General features: G+C 44.3%; 1 protein-coding gene across 3 annotated transcripts in view; it reads left to right on the forward strand.

The window, feature by feature from the left end:
• The window catches only part of CEMIP (cell migration inducing hyaluronidase 1), a 102,483-nt gene that overhangs the window by 65,395 nt on the left and 10,787 nt on the right, over positions 1–26,301 (forward strand). For all 3 annotated transcript variants that reach the window (XM_005521557.2, XM_088063140.1, XM_088063141.1), the window contains exons 10-21: positions 503–644; positions 1,470–1,661; positions 9,480–9,655; positions 10,251–10,460; positions 15,750–15,955; positions 17,737–17,806; positions 18,576–18,704; positions 19,407–19,492; positions 21,445–21,576; positions 23,464–23,499; positions 23,964–24,119; positions 25,618–25,798. In XM_005521557.2, coding sequence (XP_005521614.2) covers positions 503–644; positions 1,470–1,661; positions 9,480–9,655; positions 10,251–10,460; positions 15,750–15,955; positions 17,737–17,806; positions 18,576–18,704; positions 19,407–19,492; positions 21,445–21,576; positions 23,464–23,499; positions 23,964–24,119; positions 25,618–25,798 — 1,716 coding nt within the window. The remainder of the gene's footprint in view (positions 1–502; positions 645–1,469; positions 1,662–9,479; positions 9,656–10,250; positions 10,461–15,749; positions 15,956–17,736; positions 17,807–18,575; positions 18,705–19,406; positions 19,493–21,444; positions 21,577–23,463; positions 23,500–23,963; positions 24,120–25,617; positions 25,799–26,301) is intronic.

The following is a 26,301-nucleotide window of genomic DNA, read 5'->3' on the forward strand; positions in this document are numbered from 1 at the left end:
CTTTTGGAACAGGCAGCAGTATTGCAGCACCCTTGGGTTTTTTTTTTGAAACTGATCCATGCAATGGAGAAATAAAACCCCTACCCCCTTTCTTCTGCAAGGCTCAGACAGAGCCTAGCCACAAGCAATGGAATGAGTGCAGAGCCTTGAAGCCATGAGTTCATCTGGGTGGAAGCATTCGTGTTCAGTGTTTCCATCTGCCCTCAAACCAACGGCAAGAGGAAATCTAGGGCACCAAGGCAGCTGTTTGTGAAGCTCACAAACTCCTCCCAGAACAGCCCATGGTCTCAGCATAGACACAGGAGAAAGACACCTAAGCAGTGGCTGTGTGAGAGCAGCGGCTGGAAATGCTGGCTGGAGAGCACAGTCACAGGGGTTTGTTAGGCAGCGGTGGTGCCATCGCCCAAAACAGAGCACATGCCTCTTCTGATGGCTCAGAGGTTTTGGTGAAATCCCTTCACCTCACAGCAACACCTGGGCTGTGTCTCCATCCTCGTTGCAGGCAATGACGCTCGATGGAGCGGATTTAACCACGGAGGTTTTCTACAAGAGCGGCCACGATTACCAATTCCTGTGCCACGGCAAGGACCAGACGGGCGAGGGCTGCCGCAGCTACAGAGTGAGGTTCCTGTGTGGCAAATCCGGTATGTGCCCCATCACTGAAAGCCAGAACAGAGAACAGCAGAAATCCTGTCCTCCCATGACTGGCTCCTTCTTGGTGTCAGAACATTTTCTGTAATTTTTCCAAGCTAAAGCTTTGGCTGGGCCATGGACACAAATTCAGATAGAACAGCTGAAGATTTATCTCAGGAAAAAATTCCTGAGCACTAACAGAAGCAGCAGGGTGTTTTTTAAAATACCCAGTAAGGCTGTGGGAAATATTTGACAAGTTCTTTCCTGTAAATTCCCTGTCTTTTGCAAAAACATTTTAGGATGACGTAGGATTAGTCAATCAGAATGTGTGAAGACAACAGGATTTGAAACTTAAACTTCATTTTGTAGTTAATCATTCCAACACCACTGTCCTTAACCTGGTCATTCGACAGATCATTAGGATTTCTGCTGCTGGCAGGGAAAGAAGGGTGGCAGACTGTTGTTTTGCTGGAAAAAAACATCATTGGGTTAAAGACCACTTGGCTGCTGTAAACAACAGCACCCAGCCCCACAAGAGCTGCTGCTCAGTGGGTGTGGTGAGAATGAGCCACTAAGAGCTACATTTAAATTTATCCTGGAGTTAGTGGAAAATCCACCTGCTTGCAACTAAAGAAAAATACTTTCCTGTTTTCCTGCTTGCCAAGCCGAAGCCGGTAACAAACATGTTTGGAGGAGTTAACTTTTTTTCTTTTTAGTATGAGAAAATTATAATTTTTGGTGGCACTGCAAGGAGGGATGTGGGGGGAAGAAAACAGAAGCAAGTTCTTTCTGATAAGATTGACTGAATTCTCCCCCCTTGCATTTTGGGTTTTCAGTGAAACCAAAGCTCACAGTAACTGTTGACACCAACGTGAACAGCACCATCCTGACCCTGGTGGATGATGTGAGCTCCTGGAAACCTGGAGACAGGCTGGTGGTGGCCAGCACTGACTACTCCATGTACCAGGCAGAAGAGTTCCAAGTGCTGCCCTGCAGAACCTGCAGGCCCACCCAGGTCAAGGTAGCAGGTGAGGTGCTTCATCTTATCACTCTGGCATTGCAGTTCACAAATTCTGCCATTTGCACTGAGGTGACTCCAAGAGGAATTGAAAAATGTTGAAAGACACCTGAATTTGATGGCTGGTTGTTAGATGCTTTTGGGATACATAACTTTCATCTAACTTGATTTTGGTTCCTTTCTGCCTCATCTTTTCATAGCTGACTCCATTTTTGTCCCCAGGCTCACTACTGAGTGAGTGAATTTACTTAAGAGGAACAGATACAGGTTATATATTTCATATTTTTCAATAACTGTATTTGAAATACCACTTCCTAGAAAGCAGATGAGCACAGCTGATGTGAAGAGTGAGCTAGGGCAGGAGCAGACTCTGAGAGACTGTAAGGCTATGAAGTAATTTCCAGCTGGCTGCTTTCCTAAGTTTTATTTAACAAGAACTGTAATCTTACATTTTAGAAATACTGTTTTGTACTACTGAAGCTACTGGTTCCCATTTACTGTGTCTCCAGAGAGTATTGCTTAGAGGTGATGTATTAACCAAACATTCCAGTGAGCTGTCCTGAGCCTCTGCACTGGGGAGATGGAGTGGCAGGGTGCTGCCAGAGCCAGCCTCAGAAGGAGGAGTGAGAGCCTTTGTAGAGCCCCAGCAGTTTTCTCTTGTAGGTGACCAGCTCAAAAGCAAAATAAATTAATTTTGATTAATAGGTTTTGCAGTCCAATGACTGCAGAAGGGCCTCTGGACACCGAATCAAATTAAGAGGCATAACCGTGATGAAGCACAGACAATTACCAGCACGAGCATAAAACTGAAATCCAGAGTGGGAAATTTAATCTTCACTTGAGTCTGTGAAGTTGTCTTTCCCTTCTAGAACCTTGTTTTGGCACTCTGATAAGCAGAGCATGGAAATAGCACATGAACTGCCCCTTATCTGAATAGATGTGGATTATTTTGCTTCTGTAATTTACAAAAGCAAACATTACTTTACAGTATAAAAGTCTGTAGTAGATGAGGCTGTCTTTCAGAAGCAGCATCTCCCTGGTGGTAAATCATGCCTGTGACTTTATCTTTGCCTGCACACTGGCTGTTGCTCTAGGCAGATGTCTTGTCTGCATTTACAGTAAGACCTTTCTGAGAAACCATGAGGGTACTTGGAACATCCAATGCACCAGGGAATTCACTCAGTTCTCTGAAATGAGCCACTTCAACATTATCTCTGATGCAACTTCTTCTGGAAGGTACCAATATACTTCCTTTAGCAGCTGCTTCCCCACAGAGCTTTGGCCATTCATTGTTGGAGATGTGCACTAGGCCAAGAAAAATGTTATTCACAGTCTGAGTGTATCATAGTCTTATGATTTCAAGTGTCTAGTGCTTTCAAAGAAGACACATTTCCAAGCTGAATATTTTTCTTGAGCAACTTTTGAGCTGTTGGACTCAGACTGGTATGATACAAGTCACATCATGAAGATGGTCTTGGAAGATCTCCAGTAAAAATAGAGATGGCATAGGAGCCTTGGCCTTCCCATAATCTAATGGATCTGTGGAATTCATGTAGTCACATTCAGCACATGCAACTGTGACAGCTAGGTTAGTTTAAGGAAACAAATAATGGGTTAAAAACAACAAAAAGATTCATGTGAATTTCAAGTAAAGAAGCAGTGGAAACACTTGTTAAAGCAATTGTGCTCTTGGTCTCCGATTGCTCTTTAGGAGAATTAGGACATTCCTTTTATTACCACAAATGACACGAACACCAGGGCCAAAGTCTCTCCTTTCTTATATCCAGGCAACTCCACTGACGTCAATGGGATTTCACTGATTATATAAATCAAGGCAAAATTTAGTCCAGTTATAAAAATCACTTCCAACTTTCTTGTAACAAAAACACATTTGCACTAGAAAACAAAATAATCTGCCTGAATGTAAGCTCAATCTAGATGAAATAGAACATGTCAAGGCTGAGATATCCCCTGCCTCAAGGAGCCAGGAGGTCCCTGAGCTGCTCTGTGCCTGACCATGGTATAACTCCATCCACTGCCCTGTGCCATGACATGTAATTAGCCAGAACAAGGATCACTGGTGGCCCCTGGTCTTAGCACAGGTGAGCAGCCCTGGCACAGCCTGGCCTTGTGTGCCTGGGCCAGGCTTCTCTTTGGGTGGAGAAGAACATTCACCATTAATGTCTGCCTGCCTTTTGCTATGGAGGTAGGCAAGATTGCTTTCCTCCTCCTGAGAAAAGTCTTCCACACATACATTTATATACAGGGTCTCAGAGGGGTGTCATTTGTAATAAGTGAAAAGGCTTAATTTTCCTAAGAGGTTTAGTTCAGCAGCTGAGAACTCCAGTGCCCTGTGAAAGACAAATGATAAAACCATTCCTACCCATGATGATTTATTTCCCTTTTAATCTTTATTTTTTCCTTTCTATTTATTTTTAAAATGAAAGCTAAATGTCAGATCTGAACTACTTAAGAGTCTCTTTGTTATTAAAAAAAGCAGAAAACCTCTTCTTTGTGGGCAGCCAGTTTGGTGTGGCAGCCACTTGGCAAGGTTTAATATAATTTATGCTCTCATCATTTAATAGTATTTTAATAGACATGGTTTAGCATATTGTGCCAAATAAGTCAAACTCATTAGTTAGCTCATGTCCTATTTATATTTGATACTTCCTGCTGAAACTCATACTTTCTTTACTGGCTAGAAATGGATCGATTAGAGCTTTTCAAAAGAACTTAAGGGAGTTAATACTCAATTGCCATCAGGTTCTAGGAGGATTTAGTTATTTAACTGTGGACATCTGCAAACCTCAATGTAGAAAGTGAGGGAGGGCACACAGGCTCTGATCTTCTGCACTCTTTTACTGGAGTAACTGCCCTAATGTAAAAACTGTGGCTCCTATGGGTAAGTGTGGTTTGCATGAGGACCCAGACCTGCAGGTCCTGCTCCCAGTCAAATGGTCACTCACTTAAATGGAACTTTTTCCTCCACTTGCTTTCTTTGTTTAACTCTATTTTGTTTTTTTTTTTTTGCTTGTCATTTTTGTGCCTAGATTATTTACACTGTGGGAACAGATTAAAACTGTTTGATCTTCCAGCTTCACAAGGTTTTGGGGAGGGCAGGGCAAAGGGAGGGAGGATAGAGGGAGGAAGGAAGGAAGGGTTGTGTTGTTATGATAGAACTGGATAGTAGGAAAGATCAAGTATTTTGTCTAGTTTCCCTGGGAAACAAGTCTTATCTTCATCTGGGTTGCTCCGTATGAAGTTTCTACTAATGCTGATAAGTTTCACCATGGAACAGAAATGATGAAATGCTCTTTTGTGCTCCTATATGCTCATGATAAAGGATGAAAAAAAGATTTGTGCCTGGCATAATTACTCCAATTATCCCACATACTGGTGAAGCTATGAATTCAAGCACACTTCTCTTAAAATCCTGCTTATTGGGTTGCAAATATTAAAGAGATAAGGAGTTTACTCTGATCTTGTTCATGCAGAGAACTTTGAATTAAAAGAATAAATAAGTAGTAGACACAGCCTGTCAGCATTCATCTGGTGCTGTAAGGATGGGAGAATTTAGTCCACTATCAAAATTCAGATATTTTTAGAGATTTAGGGTGTTCTGTTTGGAAGTTGGCATCATTTTGGCTGGAACTTGCCCAAAACTCTTCTTTTAAGGCAACCCCGGTGCTTGAGGGCAGGGCAGGAAATCACGTGAAACTGTCCTTTCTGACAGTCTTCCAGAGCTCCTTCTACCTTTGGGCATTGCCTGAGAGCTGAGCTGACAGAATCTCAATCACGTTTACATAGAAGCCCATAAGGCTGGAGTTTGTGCCTGATTGCTCTACCTCTATTTGCTAAAAACTTATTTTTCCATGTAAAAGTTATGGATTGGAGGAATATTTGTTGATTAGGACATCAGGATATACTGTGAGGCTCAAGGATCCAGCCAGCTCACCAAAACCATGCTGTGTTACAGGCCTGTGGCTCAGTGTTGCAACAGCAAAGGGGTTTGAATTATCAAGATAATTTTGAATTATCAAGATAATTCAGAATAATGAGGATTTGAAAGATGCCGGTGTGAGCATTTGTTTATTATTAAATATAAGCAATAAGGGCATTACCACCAGTGATGACAAGTGCTTGGCAAAAATGATAAATCTGTCAGATCTGGGCTGGCATCTGCAATGAGTAGAACTGACTTTAAAGATGCCATGAAGGATTCACTGTCAATGGATCACATGGGTTGAACAGACAAATTGTGTTTAGCATTTCCCTTAAAATCTTGATTAGAAAACATCAAATGAGACATCTTAATGAGACACTGGGTCTTACCCTAGAGAGCCCAAAGGAGAAAAGGCTCTTTAGAGAAAAAAAATACTTCACTCCAGGAGAACTTTACTTTATAGCTTTACTTTATCTTCACCAAATCCAGACCTTCTAGTGCTGGTTTCACTTCTCAAAGGGAGATTTAGCAGTTTGGGCCATTTGGAGCCAAGGGATTTAGGAATGTATGAGTGTACCTGGGAGGGTTTTCTGAGAGATCTAGCTCACCAGATCTGAGCACTCTTCCACATTTGCAGCAGTTGAAATAGTTTTAAAATCCCACCCTTTCCAGGGCCTTGATTAGGCCCAAGACCCAGGTTTCATGTTCACATGTGGCAGGTTTTCCTTTGTAGCATTTGGAGGAACTCTGCTTTGAATTGCTTTGTTGACATAAGCATGATCTTGATGAGTGGATCATCTACGTTTATTTTAATGTATATTTCCTTTTAATAGTTACCTTGTCTTTACCAACAGCTGACTTCAGTAGTCACTGTCTTGAGTAACGAGCATGGAAATGTGCTCATATTTTGCTGAATCAAGACTTCCACCAGGCAAGCGCACACTTTAGGGAAGTTTGCCCTGTAAATTGCCGTTGTGCTCTCTGGAGGCAGTGCTATGACACATGCAGCAGCACAGGCAGGGAGCTTCTCCTGGTCCATCACACGGGGCTGCTGTGGGGAGCGGGATCCGTGTCACTGCAAGGCCGTGTTTGGTTTAGATTAGAATATGGCACAAGCCTGGCAGGGCAGTCTCTGTCCATGAGGGATGCAGCAAACCCTAACCCAGAGGAGGAGAAGGTGAATCAGTGGCCTCAGGGCTTGTTAGTTGTTGGGAAATCACAGCTCTGGCTTTGCTGCTGAAGGAGCAACACATTCCTCCCACTTTCAAAGCACAGGGTTGCCTTTTTAGTATCAAACCACTTCAGTGCCCGTTTGCAAAGCCCTGGCTGGGGCTTGCCCATGGTCAGTGCCCAGGGTCTCAGCTATCCTGGCTGCTCTCTGGGAAGGCTCCATGTGCCAGCTGTGAGCAGCAGCCAAATTTCAAACCTGTAGCTCTGCAGAGTGAGATGCTGCCATCCTCGCGTGAACTCCTTGAACTCACCACAGAGCAGACTCTTTTGTGGGTTTTTTTTTTCCTGCCCACCACCAAACACACCCCAGGCAGCTCCTTGGCAGTAGCACGTGTCTGTAAATGCCCCTCACTTCCCCTGGTCCCATGGAAGTGCCTGAGGTTGTAGTGCTGGTTCCCAGCAGTCATTTACAGCACACAAGGGCTCCCATGCCAGGCTCAGTCTCCCACAAGCTTCTTTCAGCCCCTTTGCTGAAAGGAGCTTAAATTTCTGTCTGCCTTGAGAAGTGGTTTGTTTTTCAAAACTCTATTAAAGGAGCTATTATTCAAAATCCACTTTTACTTTGGAAGGGGATTGCTTTCCGTCTCTCCTTTTATCTCCAAACATGTCAAATCAGCAAAAGCATGGAGTGAAAAACATGCACCCAAGAAGTTATATTTAGAAACTGGTTAGTCCGTATTTAACATTCCTGTCAGTGCTTACCCTGTTTTGCATGTCTGGACTGGTGTTAAATTAAATTAAATACATGCAAGCATGACATTTATTATTCTAGAGCTCAGCACAGGAGTAACAAAACTGCCTATCTAATTTCACTGCCACAAATCCTGGAGATGTGCCTTCAAATAGTATGTTCTTATGATTATCTAAAATTCTTCCTGCATTTCAGTAAATCAAGGAGAGGTCAGCTATGGGGAAAACTGAAAAATAACAGCTTAAAAATGGTTCCATGAGGAGAAACTGTGCTCCTTTACAGACTCACTCGAGGCTCCAGCATAGAGAATCCTCATGTGGAGGGTACTCACTGTAGTGGCTCTTTTTGTGTATGTGAATAAAGAAAGCAAAGCCGCTGGTTTTTGGATGGGTTCAGTCTGGTTTTGGCCACACAGCTGATGAGGCTCACTGGCTGCAGGGCAACAGCACGGCCTGGGTAATGCCAGGACTCTCTGGGAAGACAATGGCAGAAGTGGGTGAGGTGCAAATCCAGGGTCCCTTGCAGCCCCTCATTTCTGAGATGAGTGTACAGCTCTTTGGCCATCACCTCTAGTTTACAGAGAGTGTTTTTCACAAAATCAGATGATTTTGAAGGCAGAGGTGCCAAGGCAGAAGGCACATGTTGAGGCGTGAGCCCTGTTCCACAACACAGCAGTCTCAGAGAAGGGTGGAGCACTCATCCTTCCCAAATCCCATATTGCCATCAAACTACACTGCTTCCAGCTTCAGGAGAAGAGGGAGTGAATGGTGTTTGCTTATTTTTTTTATACACTCAAAGCATCATGTTTTGGTTAAAAATAATATTGTTTCAGTGTTCAAAATCCTCCCCTTGACTTGGCACTTCTGCTTAAGCATAAAGCGCTCTGCAGCCATATCCAGGCTTCAGGCTTGCCATTTGTTTCTAATTAAGGATTTGAACGATTCCATGGAAATTAAATACATGCAAGTGTAGCATTCCTTAAAGTTCAGTGTTTACTTAAAGAGTTTATTACTTATTTTTACTGGAATAATACAGAATGGAGTCAGTAAGATAAACCTTTTCCCAGCTGACTTTTCTCTGCAAAAACCTGCGGAAGGAAGGAGGTACTAGGAATATGTTTGAATGAAATTACAGCAAAGAGATGCTTTGCTTTCTAGACATCCCCACTGCCTGGACTTCCCCTCTTTCTGGTCAGGCCAGGGAATGTTTTCTGTGCTTTTAACCCTTCCATGGAGGAGGGTGTGTGTGGAAGATGTTATGAGCAAGTTGGCTTGGAAAAGGGAGGTGTGGCATGGAAGATCTCATTAACACCGGGGGCAGGAGGAAGCCTTGGGGGCAAATTGGAGATGTGAGGATAGATCTAAAATGGAGAGGTTTGGGAGGACAGGGAGTTGGAAGTTTTACAGCCCATAAACTTGGTGAGCAGCTGTGATTGTCCCAAGCCACAATTCCTATGAGCCTTTCTGCCAACTCTGCTCCTTGCTTGCATCAACAGCCATGGTGTCAGCAGGATCTGATGCTTGCTTGAGAGTACTACTGTGGGTCTGAGCAGCTCCCCATGTCTTACTGTGGGACATGCTGTGCTAACCTTGGTGATTCAGGCTTTTCAGTAGCTGCATCATCAAGGATTTTTGGATTGGATGTTGATACACAGACTGTTGTAACCCAAAGTACGCAGTTCCTTTTCAAGGTAGGAAATGTGTTTTGTCTAACAGACTGTTGGTTTAACTCCCTGGATAAATGAAGCAACCTAAGACCAAAAATCCCACTTCCTCCATTGCAAATGTCTCACCAAGACCTTGGGTGTCACCTGTGCTCCAGCCTTCTCTCTTTTGAGGTGTCAGCCAACAGTTTGTGCTGACTCGGTTGCTCCTTTCATTAGCAAGCCAGCCCCACCACAGGAAGCCCACGGGAAGCCAGCAGCATTGGCAGAGTAATCCTGAAACTGGATCTGGTTCCTTTAGGGAAGGCCACATACCTGCACGTCGGCGAGGTCGTCGATGGTGTCGACATGCGGGCAGAAGTGGGGCTGCTGAGCCGCAACGTCGTGGTGATGGGAGAGATGGAGCAGCAGTGCTACGAGTACAGCAACAAGTTGTGCTCCTTCTTCGATTTCGACACCTTTGGGGGACACATCAAGGTAAGGCTGGAGCCCTTTGCTTGTCCTTTCCTCCTCCCAGTCACACCTTCACATAACAAGGAAGCCAAGATGCAGGAAGGGAAAAATTCCTCATCAGGCATTGAGCAAACAGCCTCTCCCCACAGCACAGCAGATCCACCCTCTAGCTGCTGCCTGTCCTTTGGCTTTGAAGTGCATTCATGCCCCTGCAGACATTGCTCAGCCAGTGAGGCTGGTGATCAACACACCTGAGATAAAGTTTCCACATCCCAATCCCAGTTTTCCCTAGATTTCTGGTGGTGCTTAGCCCAGGAAGTTCGATTTGAACCCAGCTGGCTGAAACCCACAGACAATGATAAACATAAATTGCTATCTTCTAAAATTAAGTTAAATGTGTCTATGGCAGCTGTGGGGAAATTGAAGAGCAGTTCTGGTCTCTGTAGCCACCATGCCCCTCTCTCCCTCGCCCTGCAGCCACACACTTCCCTCCACACAGTAAATCTTTCCAGCAGATACAGTGCAACCCTTCCTATGCCTGTGTTCCCTCTCCTTGCCCTCAAAAGTGGGAGAGTGTTTCTCTTGTGTGCTTCTTGACTGTTCTTCTTTTGTTCTCCAGATTGGTCTTGATTTTAAGGCTACCCACATTGAAGGTCTAGAACTGAAATACATGGGCCAGCAGACAATGGGGCATTACCCAATTCATTTCCATATGGCTGGAGATGTGGATGAGAAAGGAGGCTACAACCCTCCAACATATGTGAAGGATACCTCCATCCACAACACCTTCTCCCGCTGTGTCACAGTCCATGGATCCAATGGTTTACTGGTAAGAAGTTCCAGTGTCTGCCTTAGAGATAATGGCAGCAGCAAAAAAAACTTCCTCATAGCATGAATAGAGCTTGATTATTGCAGAATGATGTGTTTTGTTGTTAAAACCAATGCCTGACTCTTCCCACCCTGGATAAATAAGGAGTATCTCGACCTGCCAGTGTGGCATTGGGGCTGTGTGTGACTGTGAGTGAGCAGAGCATTGTCTGGGTACTGCAGTGTCTACAGACCAGCCCATCTCTAATGAGTGGTTGGATCTTTCTGTAGACACAGTTTTCTATTTAAAGAGGATAATCAGAAGCTTTAAGTGTGCCTCATCTTTCCTGTAATAAAGGTTTAGGTTTGCAATGCCAGTCATAACATTAAGCACTCACAGAGCTGTGATTTGCTTGAGTTGCACTCCATAACAAGAAGTCTTTTAGGATAAATCTCTAGAATGACTGGTGGTTACCAGACAAGTTACAGCACACCAGAGATGTCAAGGACATGTTGAGACTTTCCCCAGATCTAGAGGTGCCTTTGTTTTTGGGGTAAGGGTGCTGGACCTGTTGTTTGTGAACAGAGGAGGACTTGTGGGTAATGGGATGGTTAGAGGCTCTCTTGGGCACAGTGATCACAAAATTATAGCAGTTTTCTATTCTTAGAGAAGTAAGGAGGGGTTCAGCAGAACAGCCCTGTATTTCCAGAGGGCAGAGTTTGGCCTGTTTGGGAACCTGCTTGAAAGGCAGGTCCTGAAGGGCAGAAGTGTCCAGGGGGACTGGATGATCTTCAAGAAGGAAATGTTAAAGATGCAGGGCTTTTCTAGGCAAAGAACTCTTACCCAGTCAGTGAAATGGCAGTTTTTCAAAAGGAAAAAGCGTATCCAAGCCCTGAAGAGGAGAATTTGTACTGTCAAGAGCCCTGTTGCTATATATAACAGAATTTTAAGAGGAAACATATCATTGGCAGTTGTAAGCTGGATGGTCACTGTGCATTAGGAGTTCATACCTCTAGAAGTGCCAGCATTGGAAGGGAGAGTCCCAGGCATAATTAAAATGCACAGAATCTGAACAAAGGGCACTTAAATTGCAGTTTCAGAAGCAGAGCAGCTTTTATCTGCTATTTATGAATCTGAGGTTTTGGGTTTGGCCTCTGTGCTTCTAAGTTTATAACATGATCTTGAAAACCGACCAAATGACCATGCTTTCTGAATTAGAGAGACATTTTACTGTATAAATTATATAAGTCATTCAGGGTCATGAAGCATTTGCCCAGTCTGAAGCTGCCAGCAGAGGGGCCTAATACACAATTAATGTGCAGGGTGGCAGTGCAGCATTGCAGGTTTCATTTGTCACACTGTGATGGGCTGTCACCAGTGGCACCATAAACATCTGGCTGCACAGCTGCTGATGAGCTGCAGCTCCTCTGGATCCAATGTCAGATCTTCATTCCCTGTTGCCAAACGAAATACCCAGAGCCTGGCATTTTTCTTATCAGTCAGATGGATGGGTTCATGCAAAGAATTTGGAAGTAATTTTGTCTCTTGTGCTTTCTCTGGGCTGCAACTGTGCCATGGGGGATCTGTGGCGTAGAAATCCATGTGCTCAAGCTTTTCCAGCCAAGATAGCAGAGTGAAATCTGGACAGGCTGATGTAGCTGATGAAAGCAACTTGATTCTCTTGCTGTTATTGAACAACCACAATGCCCTAAGTGATCATACTTTGCCTCCATGACAAAGCACCCAAGAGAAATCTTAAAATTTAGGACATTAGTTAGTCAATATAATCCCTATTGATTTCAGTTTATCAAAATGTGTGAATATGAAGCTCTACCTGTACTTGTTTTGTCTTGTTTTTTTAACCTTATCATTATTTCTGATGGCTGAAAGGAAAGCCCCAGTGAACTAAGCAATCTGATCAAGTTTGTTCAATTACATCACAGAAAATGTGCTCCGTGTTGCATCACTTAGGTGTTGTTCTATGGCTCTGATACACATCTGCAGTCAGCAGCTCCCTGCCTTGATTCATCAGGTGATCCCACCACAATCTCCTCATCCGCATTCTGACTCTAATTTCCTTCCTTTCCTCTTCCTTCTCCCCCACATACATTCAAAGACACCCACAGTGGGCTCTGATGACTACAGCAGTTATATACATTTCCCAGTTGCTTATCATCTTTTTACTTGGGCAGCACCACCTGTTTCTACATGCAAGATCACCATTCATGCAAACACAGATGAGCTCTGTCTTTCCCCAGGTATCATTCTTTCCCTCAGAGATCAAGTTGATCTAAAGTGAACTTTGCTGAGGGAAAATTTGCCTTAATGATAATGAATTTTTGCACAAAACACACTTTGGAAATAACCATAAAAATTCTAGCTGGATATTTTAACCTCAGCGTAGGACAGCACTTAATGATGTCCTTGACATTAAGTTGTTGGTTTCAGAGGTGCTTCTTGCATGAGTGTTGTAGAGCACCTGTTCAAATGTTCTAATAAATGGGAGAGGAGTATCAGTTGTTTTTTACTGTCATTAAAGCAGGCAGGTAATTTACATACAGGCTCTCCTGCTTGCTTTGCTGCCACTTTTCTCATGTCACTTCATGGATACTCATAGGTACTGAAAAGCCTAGGAGAAAAGAGTATCCAGTTTTTTCTGATGACAGGTGTTTATCTGTGGGTCTGCACAGTCTGTTAGGAGTAGCTGTCTCAACGTTAGCTCACTTCGTTGAAGGATTATTCTGCACTTGCATGTAAATTTATGTTAGCTGAGGGGCACAGTGGGTCCTTCTGGAAACAAATCTTTAAAAATGAGTTTCTCACCATAATTATTGTTTTAAAATGCAATAGTTACCCAATGTTTCTGCAATATATTGTCCAAAAAACCACCTAGTTACACCACTGCAATCCCAGGGATGAAACTTTGCTCTGATTCCCACCCTCTCCATTGGATCCCAGTGTGAAGGCTAAAGTAGAAGCAGCCACTGGGGAAGGGATTTAAATGGGGGTCAGTAAATAGTCTGGCAGGATCCAGGGGAGACCTGCACCTCATGGAATAAGAGGTTGTGCTAACAGCTTCAGTGATATCTGCATTTACTAAGCCAGCTATTTTTCACAGCAATTGTTTTGCCAGGAAGGGCATTATCTGGCTCTAAATTACCCATGGTTAATGTAAGATTATGGACTATTAGCAAGGTTTTAATCAAAGAAAAATTGAATACATTAGAAGGATGGTTTTGGAACAGGCATCTCGTTTGCTATCCAAGCATTTCAGTAGTGGGCTTGTTCATGGAAACAGGCACAGGAAACAAGTTAAAGGAGACTGAGAGATGGCTTGTGGGGAAATTATTAATCAAAGAGAGGATGACAAATGCCTAAGGGACCAGATTCCTGGTTGCTAACTCCCTCTTGTTCTGTGGGCTTTCAGGGATGAATTAGGACAACAACAGGCGTTTGCTGGCTCTGAGCCTCTCTGCCAGTGCACAGTCCTCTCTCAGCCTGCTCCTGTTTTCTCTCACTGTTCTGGGAGATGTGATCCCCTGGGATAGCACTCCCCTGCTTTGCCCCAGCTGAGTCTGGTCACTGCAAGTTTCCATGTCCCTATCCTGGTGCAGTGTTGCCAGCTGGGAAGATAAATGGCTGAAGTGGCAAACATTTCTCTAGGGAAACTGCTTCCATCATCTAATTGTCCCAACACCATTGCTTATGTGTCTTTTTGGTATTACTGTCCTGTGAGAGAAAGCTAATAGGATTCAGTGGCAGTTTCTGTGGAATTCGGACATCTCTGTGGTTAAAAGACTTCCTCTACATGTTGGAAACCTTCTTCTGAATGTTGCTCACTCCTGAAATGTTCTGTCCTGTAAGCCTTTATCATAACAAGGCTGGGATAGTTCATTCTTCTGAGAGGGTACAGTTTAGTACATATATTTTACACCTAAATAAAGAAGGCTAAACCTTGCAAAATCTCTCGTTTTATTAGGCCAGGGAAGTTAGCAGCGAATTTCAATGAGGTAGCTCAATGGAATGTATCATTTTGCAGGTTATTTTAGCAGTGTTTAATTTACTGTGATGACTTGTGCTCAGAGATTTGAGTATTTACACTGGAGCATGGATGCTACATAACAGAAGTCTGTGTGGTTGTAAGCCAGTAATAGATTTGGCAATCAGCATGTTTGTTCTCATGTGAAAACATATTTGTAATCATTTCAACACTAATCCTGGGATTTCATTTGAAATTGGTGCTCCTTGCCCCAGGAATGAGGCATGAAGGTGACAAAGATGTCTCAAGGCTGTTTATAAAAGCAGTTCAAGCACTTGAATGCCCAAGCACTTGGTCTCTGTGACAGCATCATGAACAGGTCTTCTCTCCAGATTAATACTGTCCTTTGTCCCCTGGCTGTTGCTGTTCCATCAGAAGCATTTTGAGGAACACATTTGTGGCAGGTTAACCTTCGCTAGGGAGGTTTCCTGAGTCCAAGGTGATTGTTGGGTGGTGGCTGATGGGAATAGCAAGGAAAGAGCCCAGGAGATCCAGACCTTCCCCTTGTCAATGGGGATCTGAAATTAATTTTCTATGTGCCAGATATATCCACTGACAACTGACTTTCTGTGTGTCCAAGGGCTGTTGCTTCCCATCTTGTCCTATCCTTAGGCTTCAAACTCACATTCCCGCTCTCAGATCTTCCAGCAGTGTGAGTGAGGGGTGTTGTTCTGTCCAACCAACAGTGTCCTGATGTTAACAACATCCAAACCAAAACCAGAACAGCATTGATTAACACCAGCTGATTTGTCTCAGGGTCAAGCAAATCTTCTGTCAACAACTTGGAAAAAAAATACCAGGTCAAACCTAAAACAAGCCAGCCTGTCTGGAAAACAACCTCCTACCTCTCTGATAGCCTGGAAAAATATTTTTTCATCTCAGCTGCATTTTTGGGTTGCATTTTATGTAGCTGCTCATGTAACTCCACATGAAGATGAATGAGCCCAGATGTGACTTGAACATCTAATTCCTCTCCTCATCCCCCACCCTGTGATTTTTCCAGCCTCATGCTAAGACAGTCTCCGATTTCACAGGCAAACAAAAGAATGGAATGAGCATTTCCTAGGTGATGACAAATTCTAATTAAGTGTTAGAGTTATTGCTTAGACTATAAGCTCTTAAGGGCTGAGAGGGATCTTGCTTTTGGTTTTGGTTATAGATCCTGAGTTCAAAAGGGTATTGAGGCTCCTATGTGCCATCTAAAGTTTGTTCTAATTGTGCAGTGGCTGAAGCATAAAACGTTAACACTGCCCTTTGTTTTGTTCATGCAGGTGAAGGATGTGGTGGGTTATGATGCTCTGGGCCATTGTTTTTTCACGGAGGACGGACCAGAAGAGCGCAACACGTTTGACCACTGCCTTGGGCTGCTGGTTAAACCCAGCACCCTGCTCCCCTCCGACCGAGACAGCAGGATGTGCAAGCTGATCACAGAGGGAGCTTACCCAGGGTACATCCCTAAGCCCAGGCAGGACTGTAGGTGAGTGGGAGCCTTCCTTTTCTCTTCCTTCTCCTTGCAGGACTTAGCCATAACAGACAGCATTCTGTGTGTCTGATTGAGTAGACATCTGTAGGGGTCTGGGCTGGGCTCTCCCACATTTGGGAGAGCAGTTTCCTTGGGGTTTTTATCCTTGTGCTATTCAGATGCCTACAGACCTAGGGTATAATTCTCCCACCTAAAATATTGTAAATCTCTCTTTCAAAGTGTGCAGCCCTGCCTTGCGGAGTCCTGAACTTGATGGCTCATCTGAAATAGCAACTGATTTTGAAAAGATTTCAGTATCATCCATTTTGTCCTCAGAAAAAAAACTGAGGTTTTGTTCAAACAAAGATATTTTTAACTTTTTAGTTTGGCAAGGGAGAGAGAGGAATTAATGCAATTTTTCACATCTGTGTTTGTTTATAAAATACACCTAATGTCCCCATTCTTAAAATGAGGGTTATTTAGCCATTGTGCTCATTTTCCACTGATAATTCATTTAATAGGCATAGGGACATATATTGTGTGTCATTTTGAAGACTGTTACATGAATGAGCCCTTTCTAATGGAAAAGTGTTATGATACTTTGATCTGTCCTGTCTTCCTTTATAAAAGAATTCAAGGTCTGACCAGAAAAACAGCTCAGCTTGTTTAGCACTGGGCTTATCCAGCCTGGAAGTGCACAAGTACACGAACACTAATCCCAGGGCAGGGACAGGGGATGAGCACCAGCTGTGGCTCCATCAGCTTGGGAGAGGCAGGCAGGGAGCTGCTGCTAGGAATTAAAACAACAGGATTGTGCCAAATGACACCGTAACCTGCCCAATTCATGTGGCTCTGAAGAATGGGATTAGGATGAAAGGCAGGTCATTGTGGAAATACACTGTCCTTGCCCTTCCCTGTGCAGCAGGAGGTGGTCTATAAATAATCCAAATTTGTTTATTTCTAGGCCAGTCCCATGCCCAAAATAGAAAAATTTTGCTGTTTTCATGATAAAGTCAGACAAACGGAAATGCATCAGCAAAATCAGTTGGCCTAAAGCCCTGTGAAGTCCCTCATACCAAGAGTAAAATAGACATAAAGGTTCCATAGGTTCCTATCCTGCAGAAGGGCAAATCTCACCCAGCAAATTTAGGGGCCAGTCTGCTGGCTGTAAGTGCTGGATGTTTCCTGTGCCTGTTGGTTAATGAATTCTGTATGTCACAAGATGAACAATGATGGATGGATTGATCTGTCCTCTTTGATGGGAATCTTTCAATTAAGTGTCTTTTATGTGCATTAGACAAATAGAATGCTTTTGTCCCAAAAGAAATGTGCAGGAGGGTGGGAGCAAATAAAGTTAATCAATCACAGCAGCAGCAGGTACAGGGGTACACTTGGAAAGCCCTTAATAGGCAATTCATTGGGTTCCTTGGTTAAATGAGTCTCTAATGAACCCAAGGGCTTATGTGGGGGCAAAGTTCTGTGACTTGTGCAACAACATATTTACCTTATCATAAAACATGATTGACATCTGACAGCTTCATAGCAGGCCTGGAATCCCAGTCGAAATTCCTCATTTAATACTTGGTGTTTTAAAAGATAAGGCCATGTTCTCTGTCAAACCACAGAGGACATGAGGTATGAGAAGAGAAAGAAAAAACACATTCCTCTTGCCCCTAGGCAGGACTCCTTATCTGGGGAGGTATCAGCCCTTGCCTGCACTGGGGGAGTTTATGGGTGACTCTGGTGTGTGCTCAAAGTGTCATTTTTGTGTTATTCTTTGTTTTCCTGACCTGCAGTGCTGTATCCACCTTCTGGATAGCCAACCCACACAACAACCTTATAAACTGTGCAGCTGCTGGATCTGAAGTGAGTGCACAAGTTTCTTATTTGGTAACAGCTCAGGCCAGGGACAGCCATGCAAGGCTGAGGGAGGCTCTCACTGAAATAAAACCTACTTTTGTGACACAGACATTTTTGAAGCTGCTTGATTGAGACACACATTAATGTGGCTGGTGCCACTAATAAAAATAATGGTTTTCCTTTTGCTCCACACTTCTTGTCACTTGCCATTTCTAGAACTGGATTTAACAAAATTCCACAGCATGCAGCCTGAATAAATTTAATAAATGTGACTGTGGAGTCACAGAGAAGCTTTTGGCAATGATATTGTTGATTGCAGTACAGTAATGGTGTCCTGAAATTTCAGTCAGCCCTAATGCTAATTCCACAGGCATTTTTGGTCACATCAGGAGCCCTTATTGTCCTGAGACATAAAAACAAGAAAATCAAGCCTCAAGCAGAGACATGTGGTCTTTCCAAGGCTTCCAAACCTTGAGTACCTATATTAGGACTCCTTGATACATATTTAGGCAACTAGATAAAAATTATTTGATTTTTAAGTTTGGAAAGTCTCACTTCTGCTTCAATATTGAAGCCAAAACTTGACCTAAGGCACCCTGAAGATCAGAAGGGTGAATGTCAATGTTCACGTGCATTAAGCTCTTTGCTGCAGAGCGTTGCACACAACGGCTGTGATTTGTCCTGAAATCTCCTGGCATACGTCTCGTGGCTTTGCTGAGCTCTCCTGGGGCTAGTGCAGACCAGCAAAGTCTCAGATGTCCCTTGTCTCTCTCAGGAAACAGGCTTTTGGTTTGTCCTGCACCACGTGCCGACAGGCCCCTCGGCAGGCATGTATTCCCCCGGCTACTCCGAGCACATGCCGATGGGGAAATTCTCCAACAACCGCGCGCATTCCAACTACCGGGTGAGTCTGCACGCAACGGGAACGCTGCCCTCAGAACAAACACCATCTCCTCGCTCAGCTCCCTGGGCCTGCAAGCTATTACTGCCTGGGCTTTCTGCTCCACTCCACTCCTGCACGCTTGTTTGTGTACTGCAGATAAGGCAGCTCGTGGGCTGGCATGGGAGCGCTCGGAGCCAGCCAGCACCTGCTCCGCTTGGCTCTTGGGCATCCAGAGCACCTCTCCCCTCTGCTCAGGCTGCTGCCTTGCCTCTGTGCTCCTGAAATACTGCCTCCAGGAGCATCTGCTGGCAGCTTGTCTAATTATACACCTCAGCTGCCAATGCTGGCAATTAACTGAACAGCTTCTAGAGGGATAAATACGGCTGCGTGTCTAATCGCCTTCTCTGCTTATTTACTCCTTAGCGTGCCATGTTGTGGGGCTGTGTGTTACTGAGGGCTTTAGAGTGAAGCAGAAGGTTTAGGTGCATGGGAATACATGCAGTTATGAGAAAAGTGCAGCTTTGGAAATTTGCAGCAGTTTTGGGTGTTATATGCGAGTCTGGGTAGTCCTGGCAGCCCTCTGTTTCACTTGTTATTAACAGAAGCTGTTCTTAGCATCATGTGGGTGATTTGGGCTTAGAACAATTGTAGGTAGAGACTGGAGATGAAAAGAGCAGCACAATTTATAAATACTGTGATAAATGCATTTCTGTTTTACTTTAGGCTGGAATGATCATCGATAATGGCGTTAAAACCACCCCAGCCTCTGCCAAGGACAAAAGACCTATCCTGACACTGATTTCTGGGAGGTAAAGTGTTTTGCATAGTTTGATTTGGAAAAGACTTCTCTAAAACACTGACTGAAAGCTATAAAATTGCCCCAAGGAAATTCACAAGAATCATTGCAAAGCCTTTGGGGTGGCTCTTTTTGAGGAAAGGTCTTCACTTAGATACACTTTGCCATTTCTGACTTCATCTCTTCATTCTCTTTTATAAGGGACCCTCAACACCCACACCCTTCTGGTTTCATCCTCGTTCTTCAGCTCTGAGCTAAGCTGGCGTGGATATTACATCTGCTCTAGGGTGTTCCATTGATGTTTGAATTTTTTAGATAAGGAAGAAAATTCACTGCCTGGTCAACAGTCCCTCTGGGTAAAATTTACTGCAAGAGTTTCTTAGGAATAAGAAATTTAAGTATTTCTTGGGAATGTTATTGATTTTGTTAATTCTTTCAGAATCTGCTTGAACAGGGAGTACTTATGTGATAATATATATAAGTATAATATATATAAAATAACTGCAGGGCAGCCTGCTCTTGGGAGCCTGATGCTGCTTCTCCATGCAGCTGAACACGTGCCTTGAGGAACTGCCTGCTGCCACAGGAGCAGTTAGTGGTTACAAAAGGCAATTTCTCCCTTGCCATACAAGGGCAGGAATGGCCCTTGGAAGCCAAACAATTCATACTGCAGTCTTGGTTGTGCTCAGGGATTAGCCACCAGCATAAACTGCATCTCAGATAATTTCTTCCATTTTCCACTTTTCATGTGTCAAGGCTGAACTGAATAAATGACTAAAGTTGGGCTGGCTGGAGCAAATTGTGAGCTAGGCTGGACAGTGACAGAAATGGAGAGATTATTCTGCATTCAGTTACAGCATTAAATGTCCAAGTCAGATTCTGGACCCTGTAGTGTTCCTGCAGTTATCATGGATGTGAATGAAATTGGAATTCATCTCTAAATATCTGTACTTAACAATGCCTGGGGAATTCACAAGAGGTGATACTAAATCTGTCTCTGAAAGTAAATTCACAGTGATGAGGCTGCCAAAGCAATATTCATTTATTGGAACCCTATCAGCCTGATGCTCAGTTTTAGATTGATATGATGGCTTATTAAGCAAAGCAAAGTGCTATTGAATATCTGTTAGCAATTTGACAGCTTGGCCTCGCTATCCATGGCGAGGAATGAATTTTAATCTCTGGACCATCCATTGCTGGCACTGAGTTGGATACTCATCTGTCAGGTTTTCTAAGCTGTGTAGTGTGATGGAGGATGCTCCTCCAACAGCAGAAAGGAGCGTGGTGTCTCAGGACAGGGTAAGTGACAGCCAAGCTTAGCATCACCTTGCTCAGATCCTGTGGCCCAAGCAGTAGCTGTCAGGGAGCAGCTGAGGGCACACATTGCTGCAGTTTCTGCTTCTGTCTGCTTTTTTTTCACCAAATCAGACCAATATTTCATCATACTGAGAGCTTCAGGGTTAATAAATCTTGTACGTGTGTCCTGTGTAGTGGGAGTAGTGAAGGACATACTCTCAGCCCCTCTCCAAGATTCTTTAATTCCTTTCCACAGCAAGAAAAATTTGGCAGTGGTACTCATGGCCACAGTATAGCCAGAGTTAGGAGATAAGAATGCTCAAAAGGGAAAACAAAAGGATATTTATCTAAATAACAGGAACATGCTAAAGGATAGCAGTCAGGGATTAAAAAAAATATCTGGAACTTTTGGGAGCAATAATAAACTTTCCATGCTTTCAGCAATATATCAGCAATACAATACCAGAAAGGTGAAAGGAAACTTGGAGTAGGTCTTTAGAACTGCCTTGCCTGGACCTTCCTTCCCTTGGCAGCTGGGTCTGACCATCACAGCTTGAGCAGACACGCTACGTGGATGGACTGTGGTCCCAAAGCTGTTCCTGAGTTCCAATAAACCAGAGGTTTAGCAGGGCCATGCAAGCAACCTTTCCTCTCTCCTTCTGCTTGCAGGTACAGCCCACACAAGGATGCTGATCCTTTGAAGCCCAGGGAACCTGCAATAATTGAGCGCTTTATTGCCTACAAGAATCAGGATCACGGGGCCTGGCTGCGAGGTGGAGATGTGTGGCTGGACAACTGCCAGTGAGTTTTGCCTTATTTCAACTCTCAGAGTTCAGCCTGGTGTTTATGGCGAGCATAGCTGTGGTTCAGACTATTTATATCGCTTTGCACCTTTCATATGGCCAAGATTGAAATGAAGATGAAATGCTAAGCCACCACAGGCATTATTTTACACAAACCTGCTTTGTCTGAGCTGAGGATCCCTCAGGTTGTTCCTCTATGTGATGCTGACCATCATAAATGGTCACAATACACACACACAGGGACACACAGAAGCAAAAAACTAAAACTAAAAAAACCTTTTTTTTTTTTTACATGAAAAATGAGGTGCTTTGAAAAGAAAACAGTGAAATGAACCTCCTTTCCTGGCTCAGCCTGGTCACAGATCAGTTTTATGTGGTTCAATGTAATGCTGAATAAGCAGGTACTGATGAAGCAGACATAAAACTATGCATCACAGCAGCAAGGGAGAGAGTATGGGCAAGTGCAGGTTGTACTCTTTGAAGGCCATTTCCTGCACTGGCCAGAGCAGATATTTGTTTTGCACTTGAAAACAGATGATCTGCTGCAGTTTCTGTTTCTGAGCCAGGCTCCCAATATCAATCCTAACGAAGTGGAGAAAAAGGAAGGAGCCCCTTCACGGGCATATTGTGATAGCCCTGTGGGAATGGCTGCCACGCTGATACCTGGTCCAATTCTCAGCTAGAACTGCCTTGCCTTTGAGTGGCCCAAACCTCTCAAAGCAACCAGTGGGATAAGCTGGCAATGGTGACCTGCTGAGAGTGGAGCTGTAGCACAACACTCAGAAATGTCATATTGAGCAATAGAGTTTGTGTTTGTTATGACCCACAAGAATCCACCCCGCTCCACGGCCAGCAAGTGTTGTCCTCACAGATCCCCCTTGGGTCACTGGGACATTTGCATTACTGATGGAGCAAACGCAGTGTGTGGAGGGTGATAAAACACCAAGTGCTTTATGAGTTTCCAGCAGCAAATCTCTGAGCGTGTGTGAATTGGAGGAAGCAGCCATCGAACTGTAATTGTCTTTATAGCCAGAGCCATTTCCATTTCTGTTGCTACAGAAAGACTTATGTATGCCATTAACAGGGCCAGCGTTAATGTGGCCTGCAGGGAAGCAGGGGGTCGATCGGGTGGGAAGGGCTGCCACCTACAGACAGCAGCACAGTGAGGGGATCTGCCCCCAAACCACTGCCAGCACCAGTGACAGACGTGGAAAGTGATGCCGGTGTGAAGACACCATCAAGACTGACTCAAGCTATCAATTAGCTGTAGCATTTCCCTAAGCAGGAGTCAAGGACCAACATCTGCGATTTATCTTACCTTGAAATTTCAGCAAAATAGAAAGATATTCAAATTTTTGTTTTTATTTTTAATAAGGAAGCTCTGATTTCTGTATTCCTGTTGAAGAAAGAAAAGCCAAACTGTTTTTTTTTATCCCTTGCAAAGCTCTTTTGTGGAAGCAGTTTGTGAAGCATGAAGACATGGAAGCACAGTGTGTAAGGCAAAGCACCATTAAATAATAAAAGCTGGTTAGAGTGGGAGAAAAGCATGTTTTTTTTATCTACCAGACAAAAGTGTGTGATCATTAGACAAAGAGATAAAGCTTTATCAGACAAGTAAACTATGGCTAGCAATCCCCATCTTAACCCCAGCTGGAGCAATCAGGTGTGTGTCTGCTGCTTCATGTGATCTGCATATTCTGCAAGACGTGCCAAAAGAGATCTTCTAAAACTGGACAGGGAACAAGTCTGGAAAAACCCGAGTTTCCCCTGAGCACTGTACAGTAATTAATCCCTGCTTTCCTCCCCTAGTTTGCTTGTTACAGTTTGACGTGATAAACCAAAGCAACCCCAAATCTCTTCTGACACACCTCTCTTCTCTTGGCAGGTTTGCTGACAATGGCATCGGCCTGACCTTGGCGAGGTGAGTGTGGCACAGGCTGTGGTAGCCTGGGCACACTGGTGGGGCTGGGTGTGAGCACTCCTTTCACCTCACACCGAGTGTGAGCAGTCCTTTCACCTCACATTGAGTGTGAGCACTCCTTTCACCTCACACCAGGTGTGAGCAGTCCTTTCACCTCACACCGGGTGTGAGCACTCCTTTCACCTCACACCGAGTGTGAGCACTCCTTTCACCTCACACCGAGTGTGAGCAGTCCTTTCAACTCACACCAGGTGTGAGCAGTCCTTTCACCTCACACCAGGTGTGAGCAGTCCTTTCACCTCACACCAGGTGTGAGCACTCCTTTCACCTCACACCGAGTGTGAGCAGTCCTTTCACCTCACATTGGGTGTGAGCAGTCCTTTCGCCTCACACCGAGTGTGAGCACTCCTTTCACCTCACATTGGGTGTGAGCACTCCTTTCACCTCCAGCCCTTTCTCCTCAGTGGTGGGACCTTCCCTCACGATGACGGCTCGAAGCAGGAAATCAAGAACAGCCTGTTTGTGGGCGAGAGTGGGAACCTGGGCACGGAGACCATGGACAACGAGATCTGGGGGCCTGGAGGTCTGGATCACAGGGGGAGGACCCTGCCCATCGGCCCGTAAGTTGAGCTCAGCACACCAAAGCACTCATGGTTCCCGCTCCCAGCACAAACTCCAGCCCAGTGTGCTTTCCTCAGCGCTGTTCAGTTTAATAACCATTACACAGAAAGGATTTATTTCATGTCTCCCAATCCCAGAGCCCTCACTGTGCAGCTGCTGCTGGCAGGTACATCCTTGCAGGCTGCCAAGAGAGATCAAGCTCCTCTTTCCTTCCCCCTCCCCTTTGCAAGGGGATTTGAGAGGACAGCAAGAGCACTCTGTGCTAGCAGGGCACCTCTGTACGTGTGATCAGCAGTGCTGAGCAATGAGCTGAGCTCCCTCAGCTGCCAGGAAGGCTCATGGAAGCCCCTTCCTAGGCTTGTCATGGGAGTGCTCAGTGCTGCTGTTTCTGGTGCTCCTGCAAAGGACTTTGGTGCCTTTGTTAAGCAGTTTTGAAATGGCCAGTGAACTTCATGTGTGGCCTCTTCCTAGACCTTAGTCCTTTGGATTGGTTTGCAAGTGCAGTGTTTTTGCTTCCTAAAAACAGTTACTCACACAGTAGCCCCACAGTGAGCAAACAGCTCAGCTGGTGCTTTTCTGCCATATTGCAGGCCTCAATTTTCTGTCAACAGTGATGCTGGGGACTCATTATAAACTATACCAATAATGAAAACCCATTCTGCTATGACTCTCCTAATATCCTTTACACACACACACACACACATATATATATATATGTGGACATATCTTTGATGTGGTATGCAGAAACTCAGAGCAAATGCACTGGAAGAGGCAGGAATTCTCTAAGGGATCATATGAGGAAGGGATCAAATTTATTTATCGTAAGTGAAATTTGAAATGTCTTATCTTAGCCTCTTAAAGACCTTAAGCATCTTGTTAATTTAATTGGTGTGAAAATGGTGTCTGCTTTACCTTGCAGATGATATCAGAAAAGGCTGATAAAGATTAATTAATCTGCCCCTTCAACTCTTCTTAGGTCTATGATTGTAGGACCTTTCCTTGTTTTCAAAAACAATTGTTTTTTTATTGCATTTGATCTGCAATGCTTCTCTCCAAATCCCTTTGAAAGATGTGGTGGGACTTCTTTTATCCCTGCCTTTACTCAGCCCAAGGAGTCTGCACGGCTCTGCTGAGTTTCAGGTTTCACTGCTGCAGAACTCATTTCTGATGACAAACACGAATTTATTCATCTTTAGGTCAATCCTTTGCCATTGCTGTTACTTCCTTCCCTGGAGAAGTACAGACTAAATAAAGATGATCTGTTCAACATGAGAGAACTTGAGCTGAACTTGCAAGGATAAGAGGACTTTACAGAGCTGAAAAGAAGGGAAATCCCTTCTCTTCCAAAGCAGGAACTTAGGAGTCATCCTATGGGCTTCAAGAAATGAAAGCAGCCACGAAACAAGCGCTGTGGGACTGTGCGTGTCTAGAATGCAGCTCCTCCTGATGCTAACATGTCATGACCAAGTCTCTCTGTCTCCTCTGAACGTATTTTAGGGATTTTCCCATCCGAGGGATTCAGTTCTACGACGGGCCCATCAACATCCAGAACTGCACGTTCCGCAAGTTCGCGGCGCTGGACGGGCGGCACACGAGTGCCCTCGCCTTCCGCCTCAACAACGCCTGGCAGAGCTGCCCCAACAACAACGTCACCGGCATCCGCTTCGAAGACGTCCCCGTGAGTCACCCTTCCCAGAAAGCCAGTGAAGCCTTGGAATTGGGCTTGTGGGCAAAAAGGAGAAAATGTAAGGTCTTGCTGATTGTCTTTGCCAGAAGTCTAACAACAAAAAGAAAGAGGGAATGCGTTGGGTGCAATAACAAGAAAATCCAGTTGTCTGTCAGGTTTGTAGCAAAACAGATGCAGGCATCAGTTGAAAAAAAAAAAAAAGAAAAATAGCAACACTGAAGTGAAAATAATTTCCATTTCTGTATGACTCAGAAAGTGAAGAATCAGCCCCCCTTTATTTTCAGCAGTGGTATAATATTAAAGCAACAGACGGAAGTCTGTTCTGAAAGGCCTGACTGACCTAGAAGCAAAAAATACTGATTTTGGGGAACAGCCAGTGAAACTGAGCTGATGCAGGATAATTCTGCAGCCCTGCACACCAGGGTAATTCCAGACTCCAGTTCTGCAGACATAAATGAGAGCAGAGTCCAGCCAAAAGGATTTGCCAAATTTTG

The sequence above is a fragment of the Pseudopodoces humilis genome, chromosome 16 (genome assembly GCF_049639895.1).
Source record: "Pseudopodoces humilis isolate 2021_Gansu_Grassland_sample_001 chromosome 16, ASM4963989v1, whole genome shotgun sequence".
NCBI lineage: Eukaryota > Metazoa > Chordata > Aves > Passeriformes > Paridae > Pseudopodoces > Pseudopodoces humilis.